This window comes from Rhinopithecus bieti, unplaced genomic scaffold (assembly GCF_001698545.2).
Source record: "Rhinopithecus bieti isolate Rb0 unplaced genomic scaffold, ASM169854v2 scaffold_7888, whole genome shotgun sequence".
NCBI classification, from domain to species: domain Eukaryota; kingdom Metazoa; phylum Chordata; class Mammalia; order Primates; family Cercopithecidae; genus Rhinopithecus; species Rhinopithecus bieti.
The window spans coordinates 960,044-970,020 of NW_016805944.1; the positions used below are offsets into that span (position 1 = coordinate 960,044).

Sequence of the window (9,977 nt, forward strand, 5' to 3'; positions counted from 1 at the left end):
TAAAATTTAAAATATATATATTTTAAATACACATTTTTAAAAACCACTTGCAGGCTTTCACACACTGGGTATCCAGGATTCACATGCAGGCAGCCTGGCTCTAGATGCGGGGCTCCAGTGCCTCCGTCATCTCAGCCTGTGACTTACCTGCTCCCAACCTCAGTTTACTCCACTGTGAAATGGGCTTCCAGATACTCACCTCCTGAGTTTGCTGCAAGGGTAAATGGCATCAGACTTGGACCTGGGAGAAGGAAGTTTTTTAAATGGACACCTTTGTTACCTCAGTCCTTGCGGAGAGAAGATGTGTCAACGCCCCCGGCCTCTGCGATGTAAGTTCCTGTTGAGTTGTTCAACGTTCCATTGAGAGGGGGAGAGACAAGCAGGACCGGGATCCCGGCCCCGGGTCTTCCGGAAACGGTGGGGCGAAGCGCCCAGGGGCCTGTGCGGCCCTCCCTGCTGAGCGAGGGGGCCTGTCATTGCCATGGGCGCGACCCAGACCCCAACCACAGTGCATCCCGCCCTGGCCCTGCCAGGGAAGGAAGCTGAGTCTGGGGTCTGCTGGGCCAGCAGGGAAGTCCCAGCAGGGTGTGAAGCAAGACTTTCCGGGCCACTCCCGGAATCCCCCAGCAGATAAAGGCGGCCCCGCCACCGGGCTCTCCTAGCGGTCTCCCCGCCCTGCCGCCCTGCCGCTATGTCCCGCCGCTGCGCGCTGCTTGCCTGGGCTCTCCTCGGCCTCCTTCGACTCGGAGAGGCTCAGAAGACAGAAGCCCCGGCCTGCTGCAGCCCTATAGTGCCCCGGAACGAGTGGAGGGCCCTGGAGTCAGAGTGCACCCAGCGCCTGAGCCTGCCCTTGCGCTATGTGGTGGTGTCGCACACGGCGGGCAGCAGCTGCAACACCCCAGCCTCGTGCCAGCAGCAGACCCAGAATGTGCAGTCCTACCACGTGAAGGAACAGGGCTGGTGCGACGTGGGCTACAAGTGAGTGCGGCGGGGAGGCACGGGCTGGACTGGGGACCCCAGAGGCAAAGGTGTGCAAGTGCCCGCCAGCGGGACCGGTTCTAGGCCCGGTGCTGGGGCCATCTGGCTGACACCCCGAGCAGCTTACTGAGCCTCATAGGGTCTTCATTTCTTCCTCGGGTCACCGCGTGGGCCAGTGCAGGTGCTCATAGCGCAAAGATGTGTGAGGGCCGGGGATGGGCTGAAATCCAAGCCCCGCTCCCCCGGAAGAAGGGGCAGGCTTTGCCTAACACGCACCAAGGTGTCCGCGGCGCCTTATGAAGGCGCCCCTTCCTGATGCCTGGTGCCTTTGTTAGGAGGCAGAAAACCAGGCTGACTCAGTGCGGAGCTGGGTTCCAGAGTCAGCTCATATTGCTGGCTGAGGCCTGGGGCAGATCCCTCCCCAGCTGGGGCAGGTCCTCCCAGCTTCAGCTTCCTCCTCCGCAAAGTCAATGGGATCGCGGCCCATCTGCTCCTTCAATGAGCCAATACGGGCAAAGCACCTAGGAACTGCCTGGCACACAGGGGCCCGCAAAGCCACGGGCTATTGCCATTAGGCACCTACTATGTGCCAGGCAGTGTGCCAGATGTGACATGGAGTAAGGTGCCACCTAGCCTCCGGGGCTGAAGACCAGCTGGGAGAAAACAAGCCAGGCACGAGGTAATTCAGACCGTGATAAGGCGGTGATAGAGGCGATGGATAAAAGGAAAGAGGTGAGGGAGGGTGACCTCAGGCTGGGACCAGACCCACACAGCCTCCTTGAAAGGGTGGGGCAAGGGAAGTTCCCTGAGAGTGGCTGCCTTGGCTCTGGGATGGGGGAGCTGACAGAGGAGTGCTGGTGGCAGAGGGTGCTGGGGGCAAAGCCAACGGGGATGAGTGGGTGGGTCCCCTGGGAAGGACAGGGTGGCTGAACACAGCCGGGGGAGCGGAATGAAATGGGGAAAGGGCTGGACCAGGCAGGACCTTGTGGACCACAGTGAGGACTGTAGCTTTTACTCCAAGATGGGAGCTATGGGAGGCTTCCCCCTGCAGAGCAGGGACTGGGACTAGTGTAGGTACAAGAGACTCCCTCTGGCTGCCAAGGGGAGAAGAGACCACAAGGGGTGCCGGCTGAAGCAGGTCCGGGGCCACGCCTACCAGCTACCTCCTCCTTATAATGGGCTGCAGTCCAGCCTGAGGATTTCCAAGGGGAGGGAACGTTTGAATCCTGCAAGCTCTCAGACCCAGGTAGCATCAGAATCCCCTGCAGAGCTTACTGGAGGTACACACAGGTCCCCAGATCCCCAGGTCCCCAGAGTCCACTTCAATAGACCCCACCCAGGGAGCACATGCTCTCAGGACCTCGTAAGGCTGTGTCACGGGAAAAAAAAAAAAAAAAAAAAAAAAAACCCCCCCAAAAAAGCCTCCAAGTTTCCAAAGGTATTCCCAGCCCTTCCAGTTCAAGATTTTATCAAAGAATCCAACTTCAACATTTTGTTTCCAAGACTCAGGTGCTCCAATTCTAAGCGTTCCCATGAGGTCACGAAGGCCCAAGCCTGGTTCTACAGCCTTGGGTCCACGTCACCACATACAGAAGCAGCCGGTGTCTGGCCCTCAGCTTTTAGGATTCAGAATCTGGTTCTAACATTCTGAATCCCCTTTACATGTCATGTCACATTCTCTCTCTGAGCCTCGTTTCTTCACCTGTAAATGGGGCTTTTGACTGTACCGGCTTGGCGATGGTGGCTGAGGTTTAAATGAGATGCATTCATGCAACAAATGACCAGGGAGAACCAACCACCCCCGACCCCACCACCATCATGCCAGGCTCCGGGAACATGGCAGGGCCATAATCAGCCAGTCCTAGCAGCCAGCATCACCGGCAGGGCCACAACCAGCCAGTCCCAGCAGCCAGCGTCACCAGGGCCAGATTCTGGGAGCTGGCTTCCTAAGCAGCAGATTCAGGACTCGAGATTCGGAAGTTCCAACATTCTGTGCATCATTAATGACACTGAGTGCGAGGGCTGAGCTGGCACATACTGCAGCTCCAAGGCACTGATCTTCTAGTTCATTCCCATGTGCCAAGTCAGACATGCTCAATCAGACCTGCTGAATGAATCAGCCTTAAGGATCTGCTGCCAGGCTTGGAAACCTCAAAGAGGCAGGCGCTGGGGCTCCAGGGTCGGTATCTGATTGTGACCCCAACTTTTGAGTCTCTGATCCTGTCCCCCAGAGGACCCCAAGGGCAGGAAGCAGGCTGGGGCGAGGGCAGAGATCTGAGAGGCAGGGGGCTCTGAGGAGCTTGTACAAATTATGTCACTTTCTGAGTCTCTGCACTCTCAGCTTAAGATAAGGATAAGAGTCCCTGCCTCAGCCAGGCACAGTGGCTCATGCCTGTAATCCCAGCATTTTGGGAGGCCAAGGCGGGCAGATCACCTGAGGTCGGGAGTTTGAGACCAGCCTGGCCAACACAGTGAAACCCTGTCTCTACTAATAATACAAAAATTAGCCGGGTGTGGTGGCTCATGCCTGTAATCCCAGGTACTCAGGAGGCTGAGGCACGAGAATCGCTTGAACCTGGGAGGCAGAGGTTGCAGTGAGCTGAGATCACCCTACTGCACTCCAGCCTGGGCAACAAGAGTGAAACTCCATCTGAAAAAAAAAAAAAAAAAAAAGAGTCCCTGCCTCAGAGGGCTGTCCTGCAAGGATTCAGTAAAACAGGACTTCCACAAATCCTCTAAGGAGGCAGGAGAGAGCAAGGCACAAGATCACATGGGTGGGGACCACGGAGGCCTGGGTACAAACCCCAGCCATGCACCAGACGGGCTGTGTGACCCCAGGGCAGGTGATTCTACCGCTCTGATTCTGTCTACATAAAATGGGGTGATCAGGGTTGCCATGAGGATGAAAAAAAGGTGTATGCAGAGCTGTGCTTGGCACATGGCAGGGGCCCAATAAACGACCACAGTCATTGTTACTATCGTGGGAAATTAAGGGGTAAGAAGGATGCTGGGGAAGTTGTGTGCACCAGGGCAGGAACGGAGGCAGGGTGAGTGGAGGAAGAAAGAGGAGTCCTCCTCAGGAAACCCTCCCTCACTCATCAAGCCCGCCCCCCACCTCCCCATGCAGCTTCCTGATTGGAGAAGACGGGCTCGTATACGAGGGCCGTGGATGGAACTTCATGGGCGCCCACGCAGCTCGCTTCTGGAACCCCATGTCCATTGGCATCAGCTTCATGGGCAACTACATGGGTGAGTGACTGTCCAGCCAGTCGGGATAGGGGCTGACACAGGGCCCTACACTACCACTGCCCTTCAGGGAAGCCCCTGACTAACTCTTACCTCTGCCTCCTCCAGATCGGGTGCCCCCACCCCGGGCCCTCCGGGCAGCCCAGGGTCTACTGGCCTGCGGTGTGGCTCAGGGAGCCCTGAAGTCCAACTATGTGGTCAAAGGACACCGGGATGTGCAGCGTACACTCTCTCCAGGCGACCAGCTCTACAACCTCATCCAGAATTGGCCACACTACTCCTCCCGCTGAGGCCCTGCTAATCTGCACCCCATTCCTCTCCTCCCATGGCCAAAAACCCCACTGCCTCCTCCTCCAATAAAGATGCAGCTCAAAATGTGTTCCTCAGCAGGTCCCACCACAAACCTCCCCTCCTTCTCTCCCTCCCACAAGACCAAAGCCCTCCCACCCTTTCCCACCCAGCACTCTCCTCACTGGTGCTTGGAACCCAGAGGCCCCGGCCCTGAACCAAGACCCCGGAGATCCCAGCTCGAGAGCAACATCACAGCTCAGAACCCAGAGGTCTCAGGTCAGAGCCCAGGAATCAGCACCAAAGCGGCCTGGATGTCACCAACAGGGGGTCCTGGGGGTCCTCCTGGGCAGTGAAGCACGCTGCAAGACACCCCCTTCCCACCACACAGCCAAAGACATTCTGCGCAGAACCTTTGCTTGAACTCCTTTGGGGACAGGCTGCTCACTACTCCTCCCAGGTCTGCCCTTGCACTGTTTAGAGAGTGTACAAGCTTTACCGAGACCTGAGTCCCAATCTGCCTCCGAGGCACACACAGCTCCCAGTTATACCCCCTAATTTCTCTTCCTCCACATTTCTCCCCACTCCACCCTCACCCTTTAGTCATAAGCTGAGGGGCCCCCTGGGCAAATATGTTTATTTACAAAATGCACACATCCTCCTTCCCAGCATGCACTGCCTGGGGAGAGGGCAGGGTCAGAGCCTCACACACCTGAGAGCACAGAGACAGCAGGAGGGGCGGGGCCAGGGCAGGGCCTGGGCAGGGCTGGAGGCCACCCTGGCCCCACCCCCCACGCCATACCCAGCAAGTGAGTGGGGAATGGAGGGGCAAGTACCCCTTCTCCACATTATGACCGCATATCCAGTCGGTTCATGTACTCCTGCAAGGCCTTCAGGCGTGCGTCTATTTCGGCCATGTCAGCCGCCTGGTGGTCCGAGCTGTACTCTGTGAGAGCAGGTGGGGGTATGGGGGACTGTGAGGGTCCTGAAGCCCCAGGGAGTTCCTGGGCCCAATATACCACTGCCCCCACTACCATTCCAACGGGTCCTGGGGCTGGGAGAGGGGATGTGGAGTCCCAGGCTCACCTTTGATGGGGACCCAGCCCCCAGAGTTGGCCAGAGATTTCTGATGGTGGCTGCGTTCCACGGGGGTGGACTTCTGGTGATGAGGAAGGTACCAAAGGGGTCAGCCACCGTCCCTCTATTCCTGTCCCCCTAAATCCCACTGGAAATCCTGAGCCTAAGGACCTTGGCGAAAAATAAGGCCTGACATCTACTGGGTATTCATTATATGCAAAATAACCTCCTAATGTCCTCACAGAGCCTTCACCTCACATGTGAGGTGATGCCATTACCATCCCTGGTTAACTGATAAACAAAAACTGAGGTACAGAGAGGCTAAAGAACTGTCCTGAATCATACAGCTGGTAAGAGGAGGAGCCAAGTTTCAAGACCTGACAGTGAGACGCCAAAGCCCTAAAGAGTATCACATGCTCCTCATTATTCCTTCTCCAATCTAATGTTCTCAAAACATGCTGTTCCCAGGCCAGGTGCGCTGGCCCAGCCTGTAACTCCAGTGCTGTGGGAGGCTAAGGATGGCTTGAGGCCAGGAGTTCCAGACCAGCCTGGGCAACATAAAAAGACAATACTACCCCCTTATCCTGTCTCAACTTCACCCTCCCCCCGCCAAAAAAAGCCTAGTCCCAGCTACTCCGTAGGCCGAGGTGGGAGGGTCTCTTGAGCCCAGGAGTTAAAGGCTGCTGTGAGCTACAATTGCCCCACTGCACCCCAGCCTGAAGGACAGAGCGAGACCCACTCTTACACAAAAAAAGCCCTGTTGCCACAGACATTCCGAGTCGCCTCTGCCCCTGATCCCCAGGAACGAATCACGGCAAATGAGGACAGCTGTGTTCCAGCGGTTTACGTTCCCCCTTCTACTCACCGTATTGGACCCACTCCAGGGCGTTGGGCCGGGAGGCTTTCCACGGCGGCGGTGACCCCTGAGAAAAAGGAGTAACCAAGGACCAGTGGTGCGGAGGCTCTAGGATTCCCACCTCCCCGACCTTCGTGGTTTCAAGGCCCCTAGGCTCCATCACCCAATTTCCCTGAAAAAGACTGTTTATAGTCTCTCCAGAAACCCTTTTGAGGTGATCCTTTTCCCATGTCCAAGTTTTACCCTCTGGAGAGCGACTCAGAGAAATCCTCCAAATCGCTGCAGGAGCTGGCAGACGAGCAGCGGCTGCGGAAACTATCCACTAGAGGGAGACGGAGGGCGTGAGCTCTGGCCCTCGCTGGCCCCACCCAGTGCTTCCCAGGCCCTCCCAGCCCGCCCAGCCCCGCCCCGCCCGGCTCGGCGGCCCCGCCCAGTGCCTCCCACCCCCGGGCAGTTCCGCCTAGCCCCGCGGCCCCGAGCTCCAGGCCGGTTACCTGAGGAACTGCGGTTTCGGGAGCGGTTAGGGGCGTCCCCTCGGCCAGTCACGACAGCAGGGGGCCGTGTCTGGCGAGACCAGGAGACGGACGGACCGTCCCCGCTTCCCCCACTGCCTAATCGGTTCCGCTGCTGCTGCCTGGGAAAAAAGAAAGGAGACGCTGGCCTGTACGCCCAACTCCTGCGGGCAAGGGTATCGCTGCGCCCCAAAAGGTCACAGCCACGCCGGCGACCGCCCAAGGTGACAAGCCTAGGCGCAGAAAGCATGCAGAAACACAGACGAGGAGGTGGGACGGACGGAAGGCACAGCGGGCGGAGCAGGCAAAGCAGGCGGGGTATCCGGCGAGAAGTGAGCAGGTGGAAGGAGATGGGGACTGATGGTGGCGTGGAGAGATGAGCGCCCGGGAGCGGGCAAGGGCCAGGGACAGGGGCAGGTGAAGGAGGAAGGGGCACTGACTTCATCTTGATCTCTCTCTGCTTCCTTTCCTTGGCTTTCACAAAGGCCGTGGGGTCGAAGCGGAGCGCGCGACCACCTAGGACGACGTGGGAGAGGAGGCGGCTGGGTCCCGCGACGGGCCTTGGCAGCTCCAGTGCGTCCCCTCCCCACCGCAGGGCAGGGGCACAGACCTGTGGGCGAGGGCGAGGGGCGCGCAGGGCGGCCCCGACCCCGGCTTCCGCGGCCGCTCTCCCGGGATGAGGAGCGCGTGGCGCCGCGGCCTCGCGACGTGGAGCGCTCCCGGGACGATGAGGCCCGGTCCTCCCGCGCCGGGGACGGCTGCACCGGCGGAGTCCGCCTCCTGAAACCACAGGGGCAGCTGTCAGCTTCCCGCCCGCCCCGACAAACTCAATCTAGAGACTCCTCCCCGACCGCACCTTCTCCGAACCCTCAGGCCTACCCCATCAGCTCCTAGACGTGCACTCCTGGGCCCACGACCCTCCCGATATCCTCCCCCAGACCACACCCAAACTCCTAAAACACCCCTCTGTCATTTCCCTACATCCTTTCAACACACCCCCTTCACCAGACCCTTTCCGGAGTCTTCCACAACTCCCCGGAAACCCTTCCCAATTTTCCACCACCCACCCCATAAATGCCAGCAGACCTCACCCTGATCCCACCTGCTGCGCCGCACCCTTTCGCACCAGGAGACCCCAGGGCCCGATCCCTTTCCCAGTCCCTCCTGAACGCCGCCCCAAGCCTGCGCATCTCCGCACAGCCCGGGTCCACCTTCTAACCACCGCACCGAATCCTGTCTGGCCTCCAGAAGGGGTCCGCTAAGCCCCTCCTCCCCTTCAGCTCCGCCCCCTCCACCCTACCTGGCCCCGCCCCACCTCCCTCATGCTCCGCCTCCTCACGCTCCACCCCCTCTCAGGCCCCGCCCATCCGCCCTAGAGCGCCGCAGGCCTAGCCTCTCACCCCCTCTTGTACAATGCCAGCTCGCTGGTCAGCGTCTTTAGCCGGGCGCGCAGGCTCCGCTCCGATGCCTTCGCCTCCTCGAGCTGCCGGGAGGGGAGAGGGGCACGGAGGTCCAGGCTGAGGCCGAGGCTCAGGCTGAGGCCGAGGTCCGCGCCTCGCTGGCCGCTCCCGGGCACCCGCTGCTCACCTCCTTGGCCAGACGGCGACAATCCTGGCCGCGACGGCCGGCCACCCTGTGCCCGAGCCCGCGCTCCTGCCGCAGCTCCAGCTCCAGCCCGCGCACCAGCCCGCGCAGCGCCTCGGCCTCCTGGCGCGCCGCGCGCCCGGCCAGCGCCTCCTCGCGCGATCGGCCCAGCTGCACCTCCAGCTCCCGCTTCTCGGATGCCAGGCGCGACACCCTGGGGAAGACGGGGAGAGAGCGCTGGAGAGAGAGGCATGGCCCCATTCCCACTACTCCATGGGGGTGGGACGCCTCATCATTTCACCTCCCCGGAAGGGGGAACAGGGCTCCATCACTCTCAACTGCCCCCATGGGGAGGGGCAGGCTCCTATCATCTCCCCTATCGACGTGTGAGGAGGGATGTGGTCACATCACCCCCATCCACCCCATGAAGAGGACATGATCCCACCACGCACAGGACACACACACACTCCTCCCCTGGTGCGGGTGAAGGAGTGGGAACACAGCCATGTGAGTTCCAATTCTAAACGATTTCATCCCTCTGTCCACACCCTGAAAGCCTAGCACTGCCTCCCTCCCCCTCCCACCTCGCCAGGCCAGTCTCCCAGTCACGAAATCCTCTGCAATACAAATTTGATCAGGTAACTACCACGCTCAAAACCCTTCCTTAAGAAAGTGTATACACAAAGCTATTATTCATTGCAGCACAATCTGTAATAGCAAAAGAGTAGAAATAACCAAAATGTACGTCAAAACAGAACTAACTGAATTTCTAATACATCTACTCAATTGAGTCGCACAAAACTATAAAGAGGAAAGTAGAGGATCTCTACGTCCTGTCACCGATTGACTGCTGTGACACAGTATGGTGCAGACAGTATGTTCAGAATGTCCCTTTTCGTAAAAGAAACGAGAATTATAAATTACATGTTTATATTTTCAAAATTATATAATAGAATAAACCAAAATCTATGGGGGAAAAGGATTATTTATGGGGAAGTGGGAAATGAACAGAAATTGGACCTCTCTGGCTGGACAAAGTGGCTCATGCCTGTAATCTCAGCACTTTGGGAGGCCAAGGCAGGTGGATCACTTGAAGCTAGGAGTTCAAGACCAACCTGGCCAACATGACGAAACCCCGTCTACTAAAAACACAAAAATTAGCCTGATGTAGTGTCACATGCCTGTGATCCCAGCTACTCAGGAGGTTGAGGCATGAGAATCACTTGAACTCAGAAGGCAGAGTGTGCAGTGAGCTGAGATTGTGCCACTGCTGTCCAGCCTGGGAGACAAAGCAAGACCATATCTCAAAAAAATAAAGTCAGAAGTAAAGATAATTTTTTAAAAAATGTTTTTAAAGAAATTGGACCTCTCTGAACGTACCCTCTTTTCAGTTTTGACTTTGGAACTATAAAATATTTTATAAGGCCGAGACGGGC

General features: G+C 58.1%; 2 protein-coding genes across 6 annotated transcripts in view; one reads left to right on the top strand and one right to left on the bottom strand.

The window, feature by feature from the left end:
• The first annotated feature begins 56 nt into the window (after positions 1 to 56).
• PGLYRP1 (peptidoglycan recognition protein 1) lies at positions 57 to 4,599 on the top strand. The gene is made up of 3 exons (XM_017874333.1): positions 57 to 978; positions 4,106 to 4,227; positions 4,333 to 4,599. The coding sequence occupies exons 1-3, from the start codon at positions 692 to 694 to the stop codon at positions 4,512 to 4,514; spliced, it is 591 nt and encodes a 196-aa protein (XP_017729822.1). The 5' UTR covers positions 57 to 691; the 3' UTR covers positions 4,515 to 4,599.
• Positions 4,600 to 5,131: 532 nt separating this feature from the next.
• The window catches only part of CCDC61 (coiled-coil domain containing 61), a 27,775-nt gene continuing 22,929 nt past the window's right edge, over positions 5,132 to 9,977 (bottom strand). For 4 of the 5 annotated variants that reach the window (XM_017874335.1, XM_017874337.1, XM_017874338.1 and 1 more), the window contains exons 6-14: positions 8,545 to 8,755; positions 8,358 to 8,440; positions 7,568 to 7,737; positions 7,398 to 7,473; positions 6,940 to 7,079; positions 6,689 to 6,767; positions 6,455 to 6,512; positions 5,599 to 5,671; positions 5,132 to 5,458 (exon numbers count right to left, since the gene is read on the bottom strand). In XM_017874335.1, the coding sequence (XP_017729824.1) occupies positions 5,361 to 5,458; positions 5,599 to 5,671; positions 6,455 to 6,512; positions 6,689 to 6,767; positions 6,940 to 7,079; positions 7,398 to 7,473; positions 7,568 to 7,737; positions 8,358 to 8,440; positions 8,545 to 8,755 (988 nt within the window). In that variant the 3' untranslated portion in view covers positions 5,132 to 5,360. The remainder of the gene's footprint in view (positions 5,459 to 5,598; positions 5,672 to 6,454; positions 6,513 to 6,688; positions 6,768 to 6,939; positions 7,080 to 7,397; positions 7,474 to 7,567; positions 7,738 to 8,357; positions 8,441 to 8,544; positions 8,756 to 9,977) is intronic. The other variant, XM_017874339.1, reaches the window with a different exon arrangement.